The following is a 23,782-nucleotide window of genomic DNA, read 5'->3' on the forward strand; positions in this document are numbered from 1 at the left end:
GTCCACTGGGGGACATGGTCATGGTCAGCATTGGTCAGGGGGAAGTGTTACGATAATATGGCTTTAAGAGGTATATGTTGTCCTCATTGTTTTATGAATGGAGGCTGAGACAGAGGTGCTGACAGGGCCAATAAGCAGCTTGTGAGGCCTTGAGCTTTTTTTAAAAAAGTCCGAACAATAGAATGGATGGAGTCAAGCTTCCCGCAGACAAGGATTTCAAACTTTCACTTTGGAATCTTCAATAGGTCTCTCCCTGTTACAGCAAACACTTGAGTTCTCTCTCTCTCCCTCTCTCTCTTCTTTCCTTTTTGCATGTGAGACAATCTATTTTACTGAATTTGCCTTTGCAAAGATGGGATATTACTATCTTGGAACATCTAATCAGTGGTTGTTAACATATGTGTTATCTTGTTAAAGATTTTGATGGAGTTAGAGTCAAGTTAATATATTTTTATTTCTTATTTTGTTGCTATTTTAGCTGTAGTATGAGAGTAAAGAATAGGGGAGACGATGGGCCTAGTGGTATTGTTGCTGGACTGTTAATCCAGAGACATAGGTAATGTTCTGGGGACCTGGGTTCAAATCCCACCACAGCTGATGTTGGAATTTGAAATCAATAACAATTTGCAATTAAGACTCTAATGATGACCATGAATCCAGTGACAATTGTTAGGAAAAACCCATCTGGCTCACCACTATCCCTTAGGGAGGGAAACTGCCATCCATTCTTTGGCTTACATGTGACTCCAGACCAATAGGAATGTGATTGACTCTTAACTCTCCTCTGGACAATGAAGGAGGGGCAATGAAATACTGGTCTAGCCAGCAATCCTGTGAATGAGTAAAAAAAAGTGTTTTGCTTCAAGCCTCGTAGTCTGAGCAATCAACGTGAATCTAGGACACAACACCTTACACTTGCCTTCTAAAATAAGAAAAAAGTTAGGGTCTAGGCTATCTTCTTAATATAATTGGGGCAGGTTTGGTCTGGTCCATAAAAGAAGAATATATGATCTTGAGGAAAGTGGTCAAGTGGGAATGGAGTTCATTACATTGGGTTACTGAGGGAATGATTACAGTGAAGGAAGATAATTAAGGATAGAAGTGTGGAACCTCATAGATACTATGAGGGGGCTTGAAGTTCCAGAAAGGATAGGGAGGTCTGTCATTGATTATGGTCACTCTGACCTCTGCCTAGAGAGGGCTACAGTCATCAAGAGCATCAGAATTCACAAATCCCTGGGCTCTGAGGATAAAGTCGGGTCACATGGACAGGAACACGAAAGGGGCCATGAAATATGGGCTGAATCATTCTGCAGCCCAGGCACAACCTGTAGCTTACCCAGAAGAACACACTGTCAGAGCCTTACCATGTTGGATTGAAAAGTAATAATTGTGGAACAACTGCATACATTGGTTGACACTGAATGCAAGCTGGCAAAGTTACCGGATATTTTTATTCAAGGCCGGCATAAACTTCTTGGTATTGCAAGCCCCAGGAGGGGCAATTGCAGTAATTATGCCTCCACTGATTCTGTAATGCCACCCATCTGTCTCCTATTTTTATTTCATTGATTGCATGTTCATTGTCCACGAATGCACAGTAAAGCAATCAGGAGTATCACATTGTATATACAAATTCCCTCTGTGTTATGTCAGCAAAGCAATTTACATCAGACCAAGGTATTTTGAAGTGGCAGCTGAAATTCCCATTTCCCAAACACATTCTGTAGATGGCTCTGGAAGACGATGCTTCCCAGCTGTCACATTCTCACACTGATCTATAAGTATGCAACAACATGATCTGCGTTAAAGAAGGAAGTGTTTTCTCTCGGGGGGCTAAAGCATGTGGTCAGTGGTGGCCACTGTCAGAATTTTATTCCCAAAGTAGCATTCACACTTTGGCTGTTCAAAGATCAGTTGTATGAGTTTGCGTATCTCAAGAATCCTTATTTGGACATGACAATGTCATCCTTGGGAAGCCTCTAAACCACATGGGGCCAGTGAGGCAGCCCAGAGTGGGACACTGGCAATGTCACAATGTCACAGTGAGGGCTGGAAAGTCCAGAGTGGGACTCAGGCAATGGCATGGTGTGGGCTGGAAAGCCCGGAGTGGGATTCTGGCAGAAGCATGGCGAGGGCTGGAAAGCCTGGAGTGGGACTGTGTCAGTAGAAAGGAAGGTTTAAGTGTGTAAAATTACCTTTTCTTATCTATTCTAAGTTAATGTGAATGGCACTATATAATTTGGGGAGGCACAGTGACTCAGTAGCTAGCACTACTGCCTCACAGCACCAGCGACCCGGGTTCAATTCCACCCTTGGGTGACTGTTTGTGTGGAGTTTGCACATTCTGCCCATGTCTGCGTGGGTTTCCTCCACAGTCCCACAATGTTCAGTCATTGGTCCTTATGCAGGCTAGGTGGATTGGCCATGCTAAATTGCCAGCAGTGTTCAGGGATGTGCACATTAGGGGGATGGGTCTGGATGCCCTGAGGGTCAGTGTAGCTAATTGGGGCAAAGGGCCTGTTTCCATACTGTAGGGATTCTGTGAACATAATGTGAAGGCACACACTTTGCATTGAATTTTTATATTGAATACTCGTAACATTAAATGATTCAATTCAATGAGGCTTCCTTGTAATGGAAATGAAGGCTGAGGAGTACCTTCGACAAACTTGTGGCTATCTTTCTGACATACTCCACATCTGCTCATTAGTCTCACATTGCAGTAGTCTTGAACATGTCTTGTTCAAGGACTCGTAATGACTGAGATTGTCTGCAGTTAAGGAGCCAGTACATAGCTTGTGGGAGATGAGCAATGCAATGTTTATCATTCATGGGATGTCTGAAGAGGCTGCTCATCTTTTGTGTATGCATGCATCTTAACCATGCAAAGAAGAATCAGTGCAGACTATTTTTAAGAGTGCAAGTAAACATATTATAAAGGTGCAAAGTTATTTACAGATGGTGGTACCTTTGGCACCTGTGTGCCCTTAGTACGTTTTTCTCTTCTTCTCCCTCCCATTACATCTCAGTTCAATTTTGTCTTCTAAATGGGCTGGAGGGAACTTGCTCACTCATTGGTCCCTGTTGGTGTGGAACACATGGGCAGGGGTGCCTGGGGCTAGACAGGCTAGGTCTGCTGAGAGCACACAGAGAGTGAGATGAAATGGTTCGAACCGTGACTGAGTTACACTTAACTCAAGTAGTTAAATGGAGGAAGAAATCAAAGCTGAAAGCTGCAGAGATATGTGTGAAAAGGCTATTTATAGAGTCCAGATTAATGGAGACTTTGAATTGACTCCTGTGGATAGCTGTGAAGTACTAACATTGTGAAAAAAATCAAGCTTACAACATAACTAACACTAACATTGCACTCTGGGGATCTGTAAAAAAATCATATTCTCTTCAAATCCTAAACAAAGGAGAAGAAAATTCTGTTTTCCTGTGAATTTACAGCAGGAAATAGATCAAATGAACGGAAATGGAGAAGAGTGAAGGACAGCTTTCTGCCTAACTGAATCTCTGCTGAATGGCAGCTATCATTTTGCAATTCATTTCTTATCGTGCAACATTCTTTTCTGTTTTCTTACACACCTCTGAGCTTTCACATACTCTCGGATCCAACCTTTCATCTCTTTTGGCTTTTCTCCTTGTGATTCCGCACTGGGTCAGTAGCTGTGCCTCATTGTCCAGGGTCTCATTGTTCGCCTTTTGTTGGAGCTTGGCCAGCAGTGAGCTAAATGTCTGCACAAAATAGATATCTGCACGCTCCTGTCTGCAGCGATTATGCTCGGGTTAGATTACCTCATTTAACTGATGGGACAGCCCCGATCAATATGTATTTCCTGTTTCAATTGATTCCATGGACGAAGCAGAGGGAAGGGTTTGCAGAGCTGAGTCTTTACCAAAATCAGCAACGCATCACTGTCTTCAAGTGGGTTTCTCCCCAGAGACTTACCCTTAAGTAGGATCGACTCTTGAAGTTGTCCAGCTCAGCCCAAAAGGTGCTGGCATCGTTTTTTCCATAGGCAGATATCCTCATTGCTCATGGCCCGCCCAGGTTGCATGGTGCCCATGTCATATCTAACAGGCGTGTGCACCCAGTCTAGCATTATCAGCCAGTATGTACACTTTGATTAGCTTCCCCCAGGCATCGCAGATATGGGGAAATTGGCTGTCCACTTCACAGCTAGAGACATAAAGATGCAGGTGGTAGGGGAGCTGGTGCTGGTGAAGGATGTTCTCTTCCTCAAGAACTGCCACAACAGGCTATGGCACCGGATTGTGCCAGCTTGCTCCAAAGTTGCATCCAAGTCAGTTGGTCCTCAACCATATGGAGGAATGCCCACCAGTGGTGAGAAAGTCAACAGACTTTCTCCACCCTGCCAGGGTAAGTGCCACCATCATCTCGCTGCCGCCCCACCCTCACTCTGTCTCTGTACCTGCACCCACCGAGGCTCGTGCTCTGTCATTCTCACCCTTGCATACAACATTTTCCCTCACTCGTTCCTGCCAGCCCCCTTCAACTCTACTAACCCTGCACTGCCCTCTGTGCTGCCTACTCACTCACTTGGCACTCCTCACCAGCTTGCACCTCCCACCTGCACCAGCAATGACAGCTGTGCCAGCCACTTGAAGCTCAATCAATCTCTCCCTTTCTCTCATCCAGGCCTGTGACAGGGCTGAAAGAGCCAGGGCTGGTAGTGAGGTGCCCATTATTTAGCACCTCAGCCCAAAGTGGTTGGGGGGGAGATCTTGACCCTCTTTGGTCAGGACCAGGACCAGTGCTGTGGAGATACTGAAACTTCCATTCTTGGTAAGAAGCACTGCCCATTGTTGTGCCACTGTCTCATTACTCCAATTCTTAACATTGCAGAACAGCTACCCCTTTGGTCCGAATGCATTCTTTCTTTTGTTTTCTTCCAGGTTACAGTTGCATTGCTGTAGTCACCATGATCAAGAGGGCAGCACCACAAGACGTGCCCTCCTCCACCTCTGAGGAAAAGAACATGGATGCCTCCACTGATGCTCTGGCAAGGCTGCCTCCTGTACCCTCCACTGGCTCAGACACCGACACCTTGGTGGCTAAGTTATCTAGATTACAGTCAGGAGCACATGCGGCTGAGCACTTTAGTGCATCATCTCAGCAGCTGGTTCAGGGAGAAATAACCCCAGCTACTGGCAGTGAGAACACAGCCAGAGACTAGATACCTGTCCGACCGAGGCAGAAGAGGAGCCCATGGTGTCAGCTATCACCTACATCACAGGCAGGCATCAGAATATCAGGTAGGTTGGTAGGGGGCATTGGGCAAATGCTACAGGACTACAACAATACAGTTGGGACCCTGCTAGCTCAGGCATGCAAGTGTCTGGCTTTCCTCATGGCAGCTGCCATGAAGATCCAGGTCCAGCAGGCTAAGAGCCTGCTAGATATCTGCACAGACCTTCAGTCCATTGCTTTAACCATTGGTGCTCAGCACTATATAGCAAGGCGCCCCGGGCACAAGACAGCAGGTATTCAAAAGGACAGCCAGTAAGTGACCTACTGAAGGAGGAACTGGGTACAGGTTCCCCCACCCAAGACTTCTCCTGTCAGGACACTGCAGAGGTGGCTTCCATCTCCACCTCCCTGCCACCACCCCACCCCCCACACCCCCCCCCCCCAACCCCCACTCTCCAATCTTTGGAAATTCAACCTGAGGAGAACACGCCAGCCTATGGGCAGGACACACTCAACACAAAATACCCACTGGGGGACCATCTGACCTAATGTCTAAGGACAGTGTGTCCCACTGTAGTGTGATCTCCGTCCACCTCAGCTGCAGTCCATCAAGATATAGTGAGTAGGTGGCAAAGGTGGCACTTCATTGTAAATATATTCTCACAAACGCAAATTTATGTTCACTCTTCATCATCATTGCCTGAGTGAACGTCTGTATGGCTGCAACTGTGACAGCCTCTCCATTCTTCACACTGTGTGTGATGATGGTCCAAGGTGTAAAATCAACAGCTCCTGGTGCTGAGCGGGCTGAATAGCCTCTCTCTGCTATGATTTTATGATTCTACACCATGTGCAGGCTGTGGGCAATTATTGTTTGCTACCTTGGCAACGAGTATCAGTCTTTGAAGGCAACAAAGTGTTCCTCAAGCATCACAGCCATTCATGGGATGGATTTGTAATGTTGAATGCCATGGTCAAGACTGCTCGGGGCAAAGATTTGGTCTGCCCACAGGAGGTTAATGAATCAGCTTCTCACAGCATGTCGTCCTCACAGGCGAGTTCCAGCTTTGGCTTATGGGTGTCTGTGGAATACCATTCCCCTTTGAATGGCTTCTCATTGTTTAAAATTGAAGTCCCCTTCCTGATCGAATGAAACACTTGCGCCCAAGTGTGGTCGCAGCTGTCTTCATCTCCGTTCCACACTTGTTAGTTACAATGAGAGGAAACAGCGATCGCTTCCCACACAATAGCTCTTGCTGTCCGTCCCATTGGCTTTAAACTTCCCCCAATCTCCACTCAGAACCTGTCTTTATAAACCTTTATCTGCTGAATTTACATGGCCCACCCCACAACAGCCCCTGAAATATCAGTCAAACATATCAGATCTCGTAATCCATTGTCCCTCAAGGAAGCCAGCGTGGCCTTGACTGTCAAGAGCTCTCCCAGAACTGATCCTCTTGATCAACTTTAGCCAGACAGCCCCAAGTGATGTGTGACCAAACCCTGCCGGATATTTGTACAGTTATCTCACTGTTTTCCCACGACTCCTTGGACTGTTTGCCCTGGACCACAGAGCTGATTATAGCTCACTAGGAAGATGGTAGAGGAACTGACCACCTTCAGTGGTGACCACCCTGAGCAGTCAAATCAGCATGCCCAAGCCCCTGGTTCTATACAGGGGTCTGACCGTTACTTATCGTGCTGGGAACCCCTGACTCCCTCAGTTTAACTGAGGATTACTCCCTTGGATTTTGAGACATGGCCATTTAGATGATGCACATTGAGTATGCTTGAGATGGCCATGATGTAGCACAGCGAAACATCCAGCCCCTTGTCTAATCACTGCTGACAACATTGACAAGCTGCCTGGCTTTCAGTCTGTGCTGAAAGGCAAGGCAGAACAGAATTACAGTGAGCCTGTTAGATCTGGCTTTAGGGCCAAAGTTTGTTGTTTTTTTAAAATTCATTCAATGGGATGTGGGCATCTCTAGCTAGGCCAGCATTTGTTGCCCTTCTGTAACTGGTGCAGTTCAGAGTCAACCACATTGCTATGGGTCTGGACTCTCAAGTAGTCAAGACCAGGCAAGGATAATGTTTTCCCTCCCTAAAGGACATTAGTGGACCAGATGGGTTTTTCCGACAATTGATAATGGTTTCATGGTCACCATCAGACTTTTAATTCCGCATCTTTTATTGTTGAATTCAAATTCCAAAGTGCTAAAACATGAGACAGAAATTCTGCTAAGCATTGAAGTGGGTGAGTGAGTATCAAGGATCCTTGAGATGGACCTGTATCCAGTCCACGAGCAAGCAAAGTGTCCTTGTAGTCACATTCCAATGAAAGATGCCAGGGCACTTCTTCTTCGAAGTGCAGAGTATACTGCATGTGGGTCAGTGATGTGCCACGCGGATGTGGTGAGGCTGGTTTCTGTCATATGCCAATATCTGTGGACATACAATGTGCCAAAAGATAGGTGACTGGCATCCAAGATGGAGTACTAAGGAGCAAGTGGCAAGCTGGAGGTGCCAGATACTCGCTCCGATTTTCCTGTTGGGAGTTTTCTGCATTTAGTTTCTCGCGTGAGATGGGACACCACATATAATAAGATTAAATAAAAAGGAGGCTGTTAATGAGTGATGCCCATGAATAATTGGCCTCCAACCATTCTCTAGGGAGACCCTTGACTTAATGTTCCACATTTGATCAGAAAATGCGACTTTTTGAGCTTGGCATCGAGAAGAGACATCTCTTCCGAACGTAAAGGCAGGTATCGATGCTGTTTATGGTGGGTGAGGGTAACTGGTCAGGTACAATGTATACTCCTCACTGCAGGAGCAGTACAATCTGAGAAGTACATCCTTTACAGCAGGGAAGATTTCACACTAAAATGTTCAGCACCAAGTCATCAATTCGACAGACAGTAAATAAATCAGTCAAGAAGGCACTTAACAGGAACTGGCCGGAAGTGATGGTTTGAGATTGAGATGCATAATTATAAAAAGAAATGAGACTGGAGCTGAGGCAGCATTTCAGCTCATTCTGCCTTGGGAAGCAATGGCTGAAATGATGACTGGAGAATGTCATCCTTTAAAATGTCAGTTTCAGCCTGCTGGTCTCAGCAAGATTCAAAGCCTTATCTCAGAAATGAGGCTGATTGCTATTTTGTGCTGTGGACAAAGAACAGTCTGTCTAATCAATAGCTAACACCTATAGTTGTTATTTTACTGAACCCTAACATACATTGATCCCACACAAGATACCCCAGGTATTTCAGAAAAGTTCAGCACAAGTGCAACTATTTGTGTTCTTCATTGCTGACTATCTCACCCTCTGATGTATAGCAACAATTGATTAAATATATATTGGATTGTGGTGCAGAAGCGGCGTTGGTATGTTTGCACCATTTATTAAAAGAAATGCAGTTTTAACATTGGTCAGGGGCCAACTATGAAATATTAACAAAGGAAACACACCAAAATTGTGTGACCCTAGCCTGTCCGATGGTTTCAGAGGCGAGTTCATTGTCCTGGATCATGAATTAGACAGGGCTGAATGGATGCGTATCCCTGTGTTTTAAGAAGTGTTGCATTCCCATTCCTCTCCCCTCTGCTTTCCATTTACTTCTCCCCAAACTGTGAACTGGGGTATCTTGTGTGGGAGCAATCTATAACACAGTGTGGAGCTGGAGGACCACTGTGTTATCTCTGACTCCAGCTCTGGCAGTTTTTACTGCCTCTGGGAGCAATCTATTCAGGGTTCAGCAAAATTACAATTTGGGTTGACTGAGCATCATTTTGAATCAACAGCAAAAAAATAGCATTTGCTCTGATTTCTGAGCTAAGGTCTTGAATCTAGCTGTGACCAGCAAACAGAAACTGGTGCTTTAAAATAGAATTTTTCTTTTAATGTGAGAAATACTTCATTGATCCTGGCAAGAAATGTCTTTTGTAATTCTCATAAAGGCGGGCCAACCTTCCTGTGTACAGGCTAGAAATCCCATCTTCTGGCTCGGGAATTTCCATTCGTTCATTTATTCGTTCACTCATTCACTCATTTCTAACAGGCCATCCATCTGTGTTTCTGAAGAAGGGTCTAGGTCCCGAATGTCAGCTTTCCTGCTCCTCTGATGCTGCTTAGCCTGCTGCGTTCATCCAGCTCTATACCTTTCATCTCTCTGTGTTTACAGCCTGATGGTTTCACCATGAGCTTGGAAATTGACCCTATTCCCAAATGCTGTCCCGTGTCAGCAACACACATTACTGATGAGGTAAAGTATAGATTATCTCAATGGTTAGGTGTGCCCATGAGAAACTGGGTCAGTGTTCCACTGTGACCATGCATAAAATTCCTCTCTAGGCCACAAACAATGTGATTTGAAACTATATTCTTGTTCTCTCACTGTTGCTGGGTATAAATCCCTTCCAAATAGTGCTGTGTCTGTTCCCATACCCCAAAGACTGTAGCAAGTCGAGGAAACAGCTCATCACCACCTTCTCCAGGGCAGTGAAGGATGAGCGATAAATACTGGCCTGGCCACTGAGGCCTAAATCCCATGAATAAAAGTTGAAAGAAAGAATCACATGCTTCTGGAGCGAAACTGATGAATTGTTAAAAACCAAAAGAACTGTGGATGCTGTAAAACAGAAACAGAAACAAAGTTGCTGGAAAAGCTCAGCAGGTCTGGCAGCATCTGTGGAGGAGAAAACAGATTTAACATTTCAGGTCCGGTGACCCTTCCTCAGAACATTCCCAACTCTAATGGGATGATTGGAATTACTGAAACTCTGGTATTAGCTTTCCATCAATTCAAGTCAATTTGAAAACAAAAAGGCAACTTTTAACATGCAATGTATACAATATATAGGAACTAATTATAACATTTTACCACATATACCAGGAACACTCTCCTAATGATTAAAAGTATTTTCCAATAACTTACGTTAAACTCAGTGAGGTTACAGACGGCCCCAGCAGACCCAGTTCCTCTCTTTTATGCGCATGACTGCAATTTAAATGACACCAAATACTAATTACATGTGGTTAATTTCATCTCAAAGAGGCTGCAGAGTGAAATCTGATTTGCTAATAAGAAGTTATGAGTATCATTTATGGACTCGCTTCCAATCTCATTCCGAGAGACCCATAACAAAAGCTTTTGCGTCCCTCATTATCTTCCCTATTATTACTTATCTAATTTATTTTATCACCCCTTGGATGGCTAATGACCTAGTGTTCCCCAGCCTGACTTTGCAATTTTATAACCGTTGCAGAATCAGGCTTTAATGTCTGTGCATGATTTTTTTTATCTCAAAGAAATGTATGGCAATGCTATCTTGGACAACTATTCTTTCAGTTGGCACTGAGCATGCAGGCTTTATTCTGTAGTTTTTAGTGAACTGAAAATAATTGACTTTTATGTAACAACATTGAGCCTTGTACCTTTTGCTCTGTATGGCTCAAGCAGAAAGGTAGAAGACATAAAGGCATTGAGAACCAGACCTCCCTTTCTCCTGAGCAGAAGAGCCTGGATTTTACAGGATCAAGACAACTCCCAAAGCTTTTGAAAATGGTAGTTCGATTCCCATTCTGGAATTATCCACCCATTCCATGTCAACCACTCCCCTTACCACGCCTCCATTTCTGGCAATGTTCACTGGTATGGGATAAGAGTGGAGGTAGCGAGCCCTGCACTCCCACTCTGGCTGGCTGCATCTCACATCATGGCATTTCCTGCAACCATCCCCCCCATCATTACCGAACCTGGGCAATTTCAGTCGTGCCTGATCAGCCTCTTGACGTCTTGTGGTTCAGGGCTTCTCACAGAGACATGCTTCTGAACATCTTTTGAAAGGGCTACCCATTCCCCTTCATTCTCCCCGTTCCCAGTCCATGTGTCTCACCATATTCCCCTACCTCTTGTGCATTGCAACAGCCTCTAACATTAACCATGTCCACTTTATTACTCTCATCTATTGCTTTTGGTATTGTCGCCAGATGTTCTCATTATGACATCCTGTTTGAGTTTCATCTCTCACCAGCTCAGCAGAGGTTCTGTTTAAACAGATTAAAAGGAAGTTTTACTTTCAATCGATTGACAAATTGATGAGGTTAAAATGAGTTATTCCTCCTTTCATATAGTAATTCGATGTCTGTACATTTACTTGCACGGGTTTAAGAGTGGTGTCATCGTGAAGTGGGTCAAAGCATCTTCTAATGATGCTACAGATAGCTGTACCTGTCTGACAGCTTTGTTAGATTGTAGGATCAGCATTTTTTGAAAGTCTTTTGAAAGGATTATGCTACCTTGTTGATGTTCTGGTGCAGTAGCATGCTAGTGTCCTGGCGCTATGAAGTACTGTTATTCAAATGTCCTAGTGTCCTGGTGTTCTGGTGTACTTGTGCCCTATGTGCTACTTTCCTGGTGTGCAGTTTTGCTAGTGACCCAATGTACTAGTGGCCCGGTGTGCTGGTGCTCTAGTGTGATAGTGTACTGGTGTGCTAGTGTACTGGTGTGTTGGTGTACTACTGTCATGGTGTGGTAGCATCTTGGTGTGCTCGTATCCTGGTGTGCTAGTGTCCTGGTATGCTAGTGTCCTGGTGTGCTAATATCCTTGTGTGCTCGTGTGCTGCTGTGCTCGTGTCCTGGTGTGCTAGCGTCCTGGTGTGCTAGTGTGTTGGTATCCACAAGTGCTGGTGTCCTGGTGCTCTGATGTGCTTATGTCCTGGTGTGTTAGTGTCCTGGTGTACCATTGTCCTGGTGTACTAGTCTCCTGGTGTACTGGTGTCATGGTGTGTAGGTGTCCTGGTGTACTGGTGTCCTAGTGTACTATTGTCCTGGTGTACTGGTGTCATGGTGTGTAGGTGTCCTGGTGTACTATTGTCCTGGTGTACTATCGTCCTGGTGTACTGGTGTTCTAGTGTACTATTGTCCTGGTGTACTGGTGTCATGGTGTGTTAGTGTCCTGGTGTACTATCGTCCTGGTGTACTGGTGTCCTAGTGTACTATTGTCCTGGTGTACTGGTGTCATGGTGTGTTAGTGTCCTAGTGTGCTATTGTCCTGGTGTACCATTGACCTGGTGTGCTATTGACCTGGTGTGTTTTTAGTGTCCTGTGGTACTGGTGTCATGGTGGCTGGTGCCCTGGTTCTGCTTTGCAGATGTCTTGGTGCCGTGTTTGTTGGTGTAGTGGTGTGTTGTTTTACTGCTGTGATGGTTTGCTGGGGTGTGAGTATAAATCCCATTGTGCCAAATTTCATTATGAGCTGACAATTTCCACACCCTTACATGTGCAGGCTAAAGGAAATAAAGTTTCTCTGACTGCTGATAATAGGTCAGTGAAGCCACTGTTGAAGGTAACTCCACAGATCCCTTTCAGCATAGCATACTGCAAAAGCAAGAATCTCCAAACAACTACACAACTCTCAAAATCAGTGCCACCCACCTCAGCAGCCGAGCTGTTTCACAACCGATCCATGATGGACAAGCCAAAAACTGGGTCAAATGTTCCTCCTGTTTTGATTTTTACTTTGTGGAATCACTGCTTTTTAAAAATTTCAGGGTGGCACACAGTAGCTCAGTGGTCAGCGCTGCTGCCTCACAGCACTCGGGACCTGGGTTCAACTCCAGCCTCAGGAAACCGTCTGTGTGGAGTTTGCACATTCTCCCTGTGTCTATGTGGGTTTCTGCTGGGTCCTCTAGTTTCCTCCCACAGTCCAAAGACTTGAACGTTGGGTGGATTGGCCATGCTCAACTGTCCATAGTATCCAGGAATGTGCAGGCTAGGTGGATTACACATGCGAATCGCAGGGATAAGGTATGGTGGGTTGTTCTGACACTCTTCCGAGGGTTGGTATGGACTTGATGGGCTGAATGGCCTATTTCCCTGCTGTAGGGATCCTATAATGACTTTTATTTCTAATCTATGTGCACAAATGTCATATTTTATTGCCTTTTCTCATCTTTTAGTCAAACTCAATCTTTCTTTGAAAGAAGGAAGCCTGGTTATATAACCTCCTTTAAAACATAAATTCTTGGGGCTTGTGCAAGGGTGTCGGTGAAGGAAGAGATTCTATTTTAAAATTGATCTTGTGACCAACTGCGCAAGGGAGTTGAATAACGAAGGGGAGCCAATTCGTCCTTCCTCACCCTGAAGCATCGCCATTTGGGGATAGCCCACTTGGAATCTTAACACATTGGGGTTCACTGTCATGGGGACTAGGACTAAAAACTTACAGAAAGACATCAGCCTTCTGAAATGGCCACCTCTCACAGACGTATTGTACTGAAGTATAAACCTGCAGCATAAAACTAGTATCCCTAGTGTTGACCAAGAAAATAGCATCAATTGTTGAAAGGAATCTACTATCTTTACCTGGTCTGGCCTACATGTGACTCCAGACCCATAGCAATGTAGTCAACACTTAACTGCACACCTATGTGGCCAATTACACCACTCAGTTTAAGGGCAATTAAGACTGGGCAATAAATGACATTAACAAACACATCACATCAAAGAATAAAAAACAATTGTGGTTTTTTTCTTTATTCGAACTGTATGTTTTACTCTGATTTCTCTCCACCTGGGCTCTCAAATGAAGAATGACCACCCAAAGCTGGAAACTGAGGACACATTCCTGTGGTTTTCTAAGACATGCAGCAAATGGAGAAAACCATCCTTCAACAGTGCAAACTCAGAAAATTACCTCTTTTTTTTGTCAAAGCAAAATGCTGCTGATGCTGCAAATCTGAAATATGTGGAGAAAATGCTGGAGAAACTCAGCAGCTCTGGCATCATCTGTGGAGCGAGAAATAAATCAGGTTAATCTGTCAGTATGGATCTGTTATAAAGTGTTTGGCTCTTCTTTCTAATGTTAAGTAAGCATGCACCATGATTTGGAGTTATTTATTTAGTGTCGCCTTCAATCCCTTAGAGATTCCTTATGGAAATAACAATGTAGATAACGTGATACAGCAAGACCTTAAATGAAGCAAAACTTAATGTCTACAATTCTCTCAATTGTTATTCTATGTGAACACTTCATAAATAGCACAAACAAATCCAGTTCGTAAATATTTTGCACTCATTGAATATTTGTTAAATCCACTGTTAATATTGCATAGCTGGGAATAAACATATACCAGGAAATTGCATTTTTTTTTAAAGCTGAGACTAACTCTTTCAAAGCAGGCCAAGCAGCATCTCAGGAGCACAAAAGCTGACGTTTCGGGCCTAGACCCTTCATCAGAGAGGGTCTAGGCCCGAAACGTCAGCTTTTGTGCTCCTGAGATGCTGCTTGGCCTGCTGTGTTCATCCAGCCTCACATTTTATTATCTTGGAATTCTCCAGCATCTGCAGTTCCCATTATCACTAACTCTTTCAAATCTAGGTTTTGAACAGTTTCTTTGTATCATATTGAATTGGTGAAGTATCTTTGTTTCTGTGAGTTATTTAAACATAAATAAATGTGATTAACAGTTCATCCTGTGAAAATCTGATTTAATTGCTGACATTTTTTGTCATTTGAGAGAATGGGGAATTTACACAGTTTTCAGTGAACAACTGGCCCAGTTATAACAAGTTACTTGACTTGAGCTTCCTTGATTCCACAAAGTACAACTGATAGATTATTATTTAAGATTGTAAAGTACACCATTTATTCAGTTAAAATATTGCCAAATCGTTTGAACAAATAATGAAGCCCTTCTAGAACAGAGGTGAAGAGATTTGTGAACAATCTGAACCCTCCACCAGCACTAATCTCTTTTAGTTAATATAACAATGGAATGTAACAAGGAAGATAATGTAAGTAATTATGTTATTCTGAAAGCAGAAGAGATGGCAGCAGAGACAGAAAGAAAAAAAGAGATCAAGAATTAGACACCGCAATAGAGGGCTGCATTCAGTAGTCTGTAATGTATAGACGTAAATGAGAAGTGTTATAGCGCTGAAGAGGGTAAGACAGGATAAGGCCAAACTAGGAATTCTAGAGATCAAGAGGATTGGTCACTTAGTAAACCAACAACCTCTAAGAGTGCATGTGTAAACAAGCACAAACAGTGATATTAGGGTAAAGTACCTATTAATCCCAGCTAACCAGCAGAGTTCGCTTAAAAGCTTAGAATGAAGTAACTCTTTTTCCACAAATCCCACCCTCCACCTCTAACTGTATCATTTTGCTACAATTTTATGTGTATTATAGTTTCTTTATAAAACTCACTGGGCCAAAACTTCCAGTGTCTGGATCATTGGAATCCAGATGTGAAGGACCCCCGTGAAAGTCCTGACTTGTGGACTCATGTGCGATTTGCCCAGATGGTTTACACATCCTCTCCACTTCCAACTCATCAAGACCATTTAGGATCATGTCTACTTTAGTCAAGTCATCCCTTTGTCTTCCTGCATTGGGAACAAGCCTGTCTTCCCAAACTTTCCTCATCAGACAACCCACTCAATCCATCCATGACATTTCTGGTTTGAAGTGTTACTAAGGAGGTGGGTGCAAGGCAGGGTTGATACTCGGAGAAATCATCAGCTAAGGTTGAAACTTAATTTCATTTCCTTCCCACAAAGCGTAATTCTAATTATATTTAGATTAATAGCTCTGACCTGGTAGAATTCTACAACACACATTGAATTATTATGCAAAACAGATGACAATGCATTAATTTCGGTGTCGTGCAACATAAATTAAACCTGTTCCACAAACTTACAAAGGTATTTTGGCATTAGTCTTATCTTATAATTAATAAATTAATATTCACTGCTTTGTGCGTTTGTTCATATTTTCTCACACTATCGTACTGGAGTGTATTCACCAAGCCCCAAGTTATCATACCTCTGCCAGGCCTGCCGAGAAGTGGTTACAGTTCTTATGCATGAGATGGTAGGCATTGCCCTTGAACTCCTTTCCAAGCTCTTCAATAATCTTGTCGACATCCTCCTCTGCAAAGTCTGTACTGCCGAGAGCGATGGCCTCTCTGAATAAAAGCAACAATTTTGGTATCAGGAATGTGCAGATCTCCCATGGCATTGCTCACTGTGAGGCAGAGGATAGGGTCTACATGTCCATAAGAATGTCCTACCATATATTAACAAGGGACACTGAATAGCTAACTGAATAAGTCATTTTTCATATTTACTGCAGGCCATTCTGTGCTACAGAGGTGGGCTGTCATGATTCGGCAGGTTTCAGTGATAACTCTGAATCAGCGGCCTTAATTTTTATTGCATGTTCTTATACCAATACACCCAAGTTTCATCTCTGATATGAGGCCACAGATTCACAGTGTAGTAGTAAGCAGGATATTCTAGTTTTGAGAGAGATGTTTGGGCCACAAAACCATTGCTCCAGCTACTATTCCTGTCCCAGCCTCTTTTGCTTCTTCCTCCCCCCAACAACACAGTTTCCTCCTCCTGATCCCTTCCCAGGCCCTTAAGAACTATTTTTAAATCTAAAATTGGCACAATCAAATATTATATGAATCAAGCATCTCACTCCCATTCTCCTGAGTCAAGCTTCTTCACTGGTCTGCCTACTTTTCCCTGTCTGATCCCTAGTTAAATGTGTAAGGGAAAAGAGCAGGAATGGGTCATTACATGCCTTTTTACAATATAATCATCTTCTACCTGTTCAGGGATCTTGAAACAAGACAGTTCAGCCTCATGAAATCCTGGCTAAAGCCTCTCATACATGATCCATCCTGATATTGGATAGCCCTCAATTACAGCTACCTTCTTTGAGATTACAATTGCTGGGTGGAGGGTGCTGAGAATTCATCTACTGCCTTATTGCTTGGAGTAAAATTAAACAAAACAGCAAGCGGTCAGAGTCAATTCCAAGACTATTTTCTCTGCACTGCTCACTTGAACTATTGCATTTGATAACTGGGTAATTAGGGACTCACAACTGAATTTTCCACACAGCATTTATTGAGATAATCCAGGAAGCTTCTTTCAGAAGAAGTGTCCAGTAGCAGACAAAAAAATGAGGCATTTCAGAATGCAGCACATCTTAGCTCACAGATCATGGCCTATTTCACTGTCAGGCTGTTAGAATATTGATGATAAGGCCTGGATACCTTTAGTACATTGCTTTCATTAATCCTTCTTCCTATACTAGCCAACAGGGCTTTCTAGTACAACAAAATGTGAGGCTGGATGAACACAGCAGGCCAAGCAGCATCTCAGGAGCACAAAAGCTGACGTTTCGGGCCTAGACCCTTCATCAGAGCTCTGGGCCGAGTCTAGGCCCGAAACGTCAGCTTTTGTGCTCCTGAGATGCTGCTTGGCCTGCCGTGTTCATCCAGCCTCACATTTTGTTGTCTTGGATTCTCCAGCATCTGCAGTTCCCATTATCTCAGGGCTTTCTAGTAGTTGGTGCTGAAGGATTAAACATGAACAAGTCTCAGTAGAAGAGGTTGCTTAGATAACAGCAGACTTATTACTACTACATAACTCCAATTTTCTACTGGCCAGATAGACCTTATTCCATAGTGCAACATAGAGTAGGTAGGACCTTGTGGAATCTCCACTGTAGGACTCTCCAAAGGAAACTGTAATTTCTTTTATGCCTTCTGAAAGTCTACATCTAAATTGTAGACATCAGAGAGTTCCTATGAAATTAAGTGAGATAGTAGCTCAGGAGTAGTAGTAAGCAGGATATTCTAGTTTTGAGAGAGATGCTTGGGCCACAAAACCATTGCATCAGCTACTATTCCTGTCCCAGCCTCTTTTGCTTCTTCCTCCCCCCACAACACAGTTTCCTCCATCCGATCCCTGATGTAATCTCCTGTGTTACTATTAAAGTGACCCCACACCTACCTCATGCACCCCAATTACACGTCCCACACACCACTTTCACCCCCAAGACTGTGGACCTTACCAGGAGACCTAAAAATAACCAACACCACCACTCCTGCTAACCCCAAGTCTGACCAATCTTCCTGACAACGTGCTCCCAACTCCCTGCCACACTGATCCCATCTTCCTCTCTACTGATCCAATTCAAACCTCTATGTGGCTTCTCATACAACTAAACCTACCTTAAACATTGCCACACTCACCTCGCCACCTACCCTCCTATTCACCTGATGTCCTGTTTACATGGCACCCTAAACATCTGGCATCCTGCACCTGACACCCTAGCTTGCATTCTACTTGTCTGGGACCCAGCATGGCACTGCCTACTGCCTCCACAGCTGGCACCGTTCCCAGTCTGCATCATACTTAAGTGCCACCTTGGTACTGCATCCACCTAGCACTTGACTTACCTGGCATTCTATCCCTCCTACCCTCTCAGCACACTCTCACACTTATCATATGCATTTCTGGTTTGACAGCAGCTGTCAAATGACTATCAGCACCTTTATATTTCTGATTATGTCACCTGATTGCTATGAGAAGGGGCTGTGGCATGACTTTCCTTGACAGTTCTGTGCTTTGTGAGAACCAGAAACAAGTTTCAGACACTAATGTAAGTGATTTCTGCAGGTTCAGTGTTTTTGTTAAGATTCAGCCATTAGCCAGCTGGGGAGGCAATGGTCTAGTGGTATTGTCCCTAGACTGTTAATCCAGAGATCCAGATAGCGTTCAGATAACCTGGGCTTGAACCCCGTCATGGCAGATGGCAGAATTGAAATTCAATAAAAATTGTCTGGTGACTGTGAATCGATTGACAATTGTCAGGAAAAATCCATCTGGTTCACTAACGATCTTTAGGGAAGGAAGCTACGGCCATTCTTACCTGGTCTGGCCTACATATGACTCCAGACCCAGAGCAATGTAACTGACTCTTAACTGTGGGATGGGCAATAAATGCTGCTTAGCCAGTGATGCCATCATGCATTGAGTGAAGGAATAAAAAATCAGCCTTTCAAGGCCTTTGAAGTTTTCTATTAGTTGTGTTTTCATACATCAGTCGATGGTAGTTTTCTTACAAAGTGGTTGAACTATATCGCCGAACTGCAAGATTTTGGGGACAAAACACACATCGTAACTCAGGGGTGATTGCTGCTAGTTCTCGATGACATGCAACCTTTTGAATATCCAATGTTGTATATCTTCTTGTGAGATTTGTAATATCCCTCTTACCTTTACAGTTGTGTGACCTGCACTGCATAACTCCAGCTTTGTAACTTCATTAGCCAGGTAAATGGTCATTTAAGACAATGAAATTCACCTCATATCAAACTTAACTTGTATAAGATGTCCACTGACATAGATACATTTAGTGATGAGCAATTGCAATGGATTATCTGTTTCTTATAAGAATGACTTGGAATTTTCTTCAGTGGAGGTCTATCTTCAAACATGGATATCTTTTCTATTGAATGTAGCAGGTCTATTGTGTAGAGGTCTTTATCTCAATATCTGTTAGCATTTCTGATATCCTGGGACTGTTTTTTTTCTCAGACTCAAAGAGTCATAGAGATGTACAGCACAAAAACAGACCCTTCAGTCCAACCTGTGTGGCAGTGTGAAATGTGAGGAGGATGTTATGAGAATATAGGGTGACTTGGACAGGCTAGGTGAGTGGATGGATGCATGGTAGATGCGGTTTAATGTGGATAAATGTGTGGTTATCCACTTCGGTGGCAAGAACAGGAAGGCAGATTACTATCAAAATGGAGTCAAGTTAGGTAAAGGGGAAGTACAACGAGAGCTAGGTGTTCTTGTACATCAGTCGATGAAAGCAAGCATGCAGGTACAGCAGGCAGTGAAGAAAGCTAATGGTATGCTGGCCTTCATCACAAGAGGAATTGAGTATAGCAGCAAAGAGGTCCTTCTGCAGCTGTACAGACCCCTGGTGAGACCGCGCCTGGAGTATTGTGTGCAGTTTTGGTCTCCAAATTTGAGGAAGGACATTCTTGCTATTGAGGGAGTGCAGCGTAGGTTCATGAGGTCAATTCCCGGAATGGCGGGACTATCATATGTTGAAAGATTGAAGCGACTGGGCTTGTATACACTTGAGTTTAGAAGGATGAGAGGGGATCTGACTGAGGAGTATAAGATTATTAAGGGATTGGACACTCTGGAGACAGGAAGCATGTTTCTGCTGATGGGTGAGTCCAGAACCAGAGGACACAGTTTAAAAATAAGGGGTAGGCCATTTAGAACAGAGTTGAGGAAAAACCTCTTCACCCAGAGAGTGGTGGATATATGGAATGCTCTGCCCAGAAGGCAGTGGAGGCCAACTCTCTGGATACTTTCAAGCAAGGGAAGGATAGAGCTCTTAAAGATAGTGGAATCAAGGGTTACGGGGTTAAGGCAGGAACAGGATACTGATTGTGGGCAATCAGCCATGATCATAATGAATGGTAGAGCTGGCTTGAAGGGCTGAATGGCCTACTCCAGCACCTATTGTCTATTGTCTATTGCCCATGCTGACCACATATTCTAAATTACTCTCGTCCCACTTGCCAACATTTGGCTCATATTCCCTTAAACCCTTTTTATTAATGTACCCATCCAGATGCCTTTGAAATGTTCTAATTGTACCTGCTTCCGCCACCTCCTCTGGCAGCTCATTCCATACATGTACCACTCTCTGTATGAAGACGTTTCTCCTTAAGTCCCTTCGATATCTTTCCCCCCTCACCTTAAACCTACACACTTTAGCTTTGGACTCCCTGACCTTGGTCAATAGCCTTGGCTATTCCCCCTATCCTGATATTATAAACCTCTATAGAGTCACCTTCATCCTCCGACACTCTGGGGAGACTAGCCCCAGCCAATTCAACCTCTCTTACATCTCAAACCCTCCAACTCTGGCATCCTGACATTCTTCAGAAGAGACAGATTTTGTTACAGATGTAACACACGTGTTATCTCTTGACACTGTATTTGTCTCTAAGACCTCTTGTGGTCCACAACACTGACATGACTCTCACTATTGGTAGTAAATTCTGTGGAGTACTTATTTCATCATCTCTAAAGTATTAACATAATCTTGCTATTTTTAAGAATCAGATAGAAGACTCTCATCTTTTTTGCTATTTCTTGTGACCTTCCTACTGTTTTGAATATATGTGCCCTTTTCCCTTCACTTGGGGATGATTCTTGCTATTATTCCCCCAGACAAGAGTGTCTCATGCTCTTTTCATGTTTTAAATATTTTCAGTTTTATAATAAGTGAAAAACCTTCCCTCCAAGTTGCTTGTGGTATTTAAGCATTCTTCCTTGGACATAGTGTTTAAGTTTGCTTCTGACATCTCTTGTTTTGAAAATAAATTTTGACATTTGTCTGGCTTTTGACTCCTATTGAGTTGACCCACAGGATGATTGTGGTCCAGCTCCCTAACTGAATTGGACAGACAGTCAGCCTGATCTCTGCGCAGTTCTGTGACTGACCTACTGCAAAATCCCTGGGCTGGTTAAACAGGGCCAACAGCTCTGTTTGCAGCCAACTCCAGGACGGTAGGGTCTAGGCCCGAAACATCAACTTTTGTGCTCCTGAGATGCTGCTTGGCCTGCCGTGTTCATCCAGCTCCACACTTTGTTATCTCGGACTCTCCAGTATCTGCAGTTCCTGTTATCTCTCTCCAGGATGGTATGATTTGGAATCCTTAATCATGACCGAACAAGTGCCTGTTAAAGTCCCTGTACTGACATCAGAGACTGCCCTTGACTTACTGCTCTCTACCTCTTGGCTGCAGGCTGCATCCTTTGATTTAACTGAGAGCTACATCGTTTAGGCTTTGGGACATGGCCATTTGGCTGAAACACAAGAAGTGTGTTTGTTGCATACACTGCAGATACACACAGTGCAGGTGGGAGATTGAAATAACACAGTGACACACAGCAATATGTTCACCTCCTTCGACTGATGACTGCTGCCAACTACAACAAACGGCCTGGCTTTGTGTCTGTGCTAAATGTCAAAGCAAGAGACAAACACTCCTCAGGTTGCAGACAGGTTCCGGACTTTTGTATGTTCATAAGTCAAATTGTACAATGTAGGACCAATAAAAAAAAGCCATTTGTAAGAACAGGATACATTCATACGTTGGATCTTTAAAATTACACCCCTGCAAGGGATCACATTTGTAAAGTTTGAGGTTTTGTAAGGGAACCCTGTAGAGGTACTGACAACCTTTGCATGCTGAGTGAGGAAAAAGGCAAAGTGAGGCTGTGAGCATCCAAGCAAGCACAAAGTGAGTGCTAAGAGACGAAGAGCAGGGTCCTGAGCTGTATCTTGATATAAGCCATGAGATGGGTGCTTAACCCTGTGCCTAAAATGCCCCATAGCAGCAGCATTACAGTGAAAGTTATGCTTCAAAGTGCTGCATTGAAATGAATGAACTGTATCATAAGTGAGCCAGACAGTTGTCAAGAGGATGCACAGGGACCGGTACATGCCCGATGCCAAACTCTAAGAGTGGGAAGGCATGAGCAGTCGATGACTATGGATTATGCCCTGAAGTTAACAGAATCATAGAATCCCTGCAGTAGTGAAACAGGCCCTTCGGCCCATCTAGTCCACACTGACCCTCAGAGTATCCCACCCAGACCTATCCCCAGACACTATGAGCAATTTAGCATGGCTAATCCACCTAGTGTGCACACCTTTGGACTGTGGGAGGAAACCGGAGCACCCAGAGAAACCCATGCAGACACAGGGAGAATGTGCAAACTCCGCACAGACAGTCGTCCGAGGGTGGAATTGAACCCGGGTCCCTGGCGTTGTGAGGCAGCAGTGCTAATCACTGACCCACCGTGTTGCCCCTCCTGTTGGTGACTCCTTGCCAAGTTGGAGGTCCAGAGGAACAAGTGTCAGATTGGAGTCACCAGATTTACCTCCTCTGACCTTCATGTTGGGAACTGTCGCTGTCTAATTTCTAACAATGGGAGATTTGCAAATTGCATATAAATGAGGCAAGTTTAGGAACAGTATGAAGACATGCCAATGCATGCAAATAGGCCTTTTGCTGCTCAGTTGTGAGATTCTCTGCTTACTGTTCAAAACATGGTTGCAGAGTGGGTCATTTGTTTCTTGACATTGAGAATCTGAACTTGGCTGATCTTACCATATTTTGACTTGTTATTGCCCTTGTCATAACGTGGCTGAAAATTCTACCCAAAATGTAGTTTGATGAGATAGTAGGCATTGCAGATGCTGGAGAATCTGAGATAACAAGGTGTAGAGCTGGATGAACTCAGCAGGCCAAGCAGCATTAGAGGAGCAGGAAGGTTGACGTTTTGGGCTGAGACCCTTCTTCAGAAAGGAAGAAAGGTCTAGGCGCGAAGCGTCTGCCTTCCTGCTCCTCTGATGCTGCCTGGCCTGCTGTGTTCATCCAGCTCTACACCTATATAGTTTGATGAGTTGAGTGCACCATATAGTAACAGGTTACTTCAGTGAATGGCCTAGTGGGTTTAAGTTACATCTTTTATTAAAATGCTTTTGCAAATAATGTTGTAGTTCATTTTTTGAGCATCCGTCAGAATTTGAATGGTTGGCACTGCTGCCTCACAGTGCCAGGGATGTAGGTTCAATCCCACCCGTGGGCGACTGTCTGTGCGGAGTTTGCACATTCTCCCCCTATCTGCGTGGGTTTCCTCCCAC

The 23,782-nt window shown here is 44.0% G+C and overlaps 1 protein-coding gene across 2 annotated transcripts in view; it reads right to left on the bottom strand.

The window, feature by feature from the left end:
• Nucleotides 1-23,782, bottom strand: part of LOC125455267 (deubiquitinase DESI2) — a 189,871-nt gene that overhangs the window by 7,418 nt on the left and 158,671 nt on the right. For both annotated transcript variants that reach the window (XM_048536992.2, XM_048536993.2), the window contains exon 4: nucleotides 16,058-16,199. In XM_048536992.2, the coding sequence (XP_048392949.1) occupies nucleotides 16,058-16,199 (142 nt within the window). The remainder of the gene's footprint in view (nucleotides 1-16,057; nucleotides 16,200-23,782) is intronic.

This window comes from Stegostoma tigrinum, chromosome 10 (genome assembly GCF_030684315.1).
Source record: "Stegostoma tigrinum isolate sSteTig4 chromosome 10, sSteTig4.hap1, whole genome shotgun sequence".
Classification (NCBI taxonomy): domain Eukaryota; kingdom Metazoa; phylum Chordata; class Chondrichthyes; order Orectolobiformes; family Stegostomatidae; genus Stegostoma; species Stegostoma tigrinum.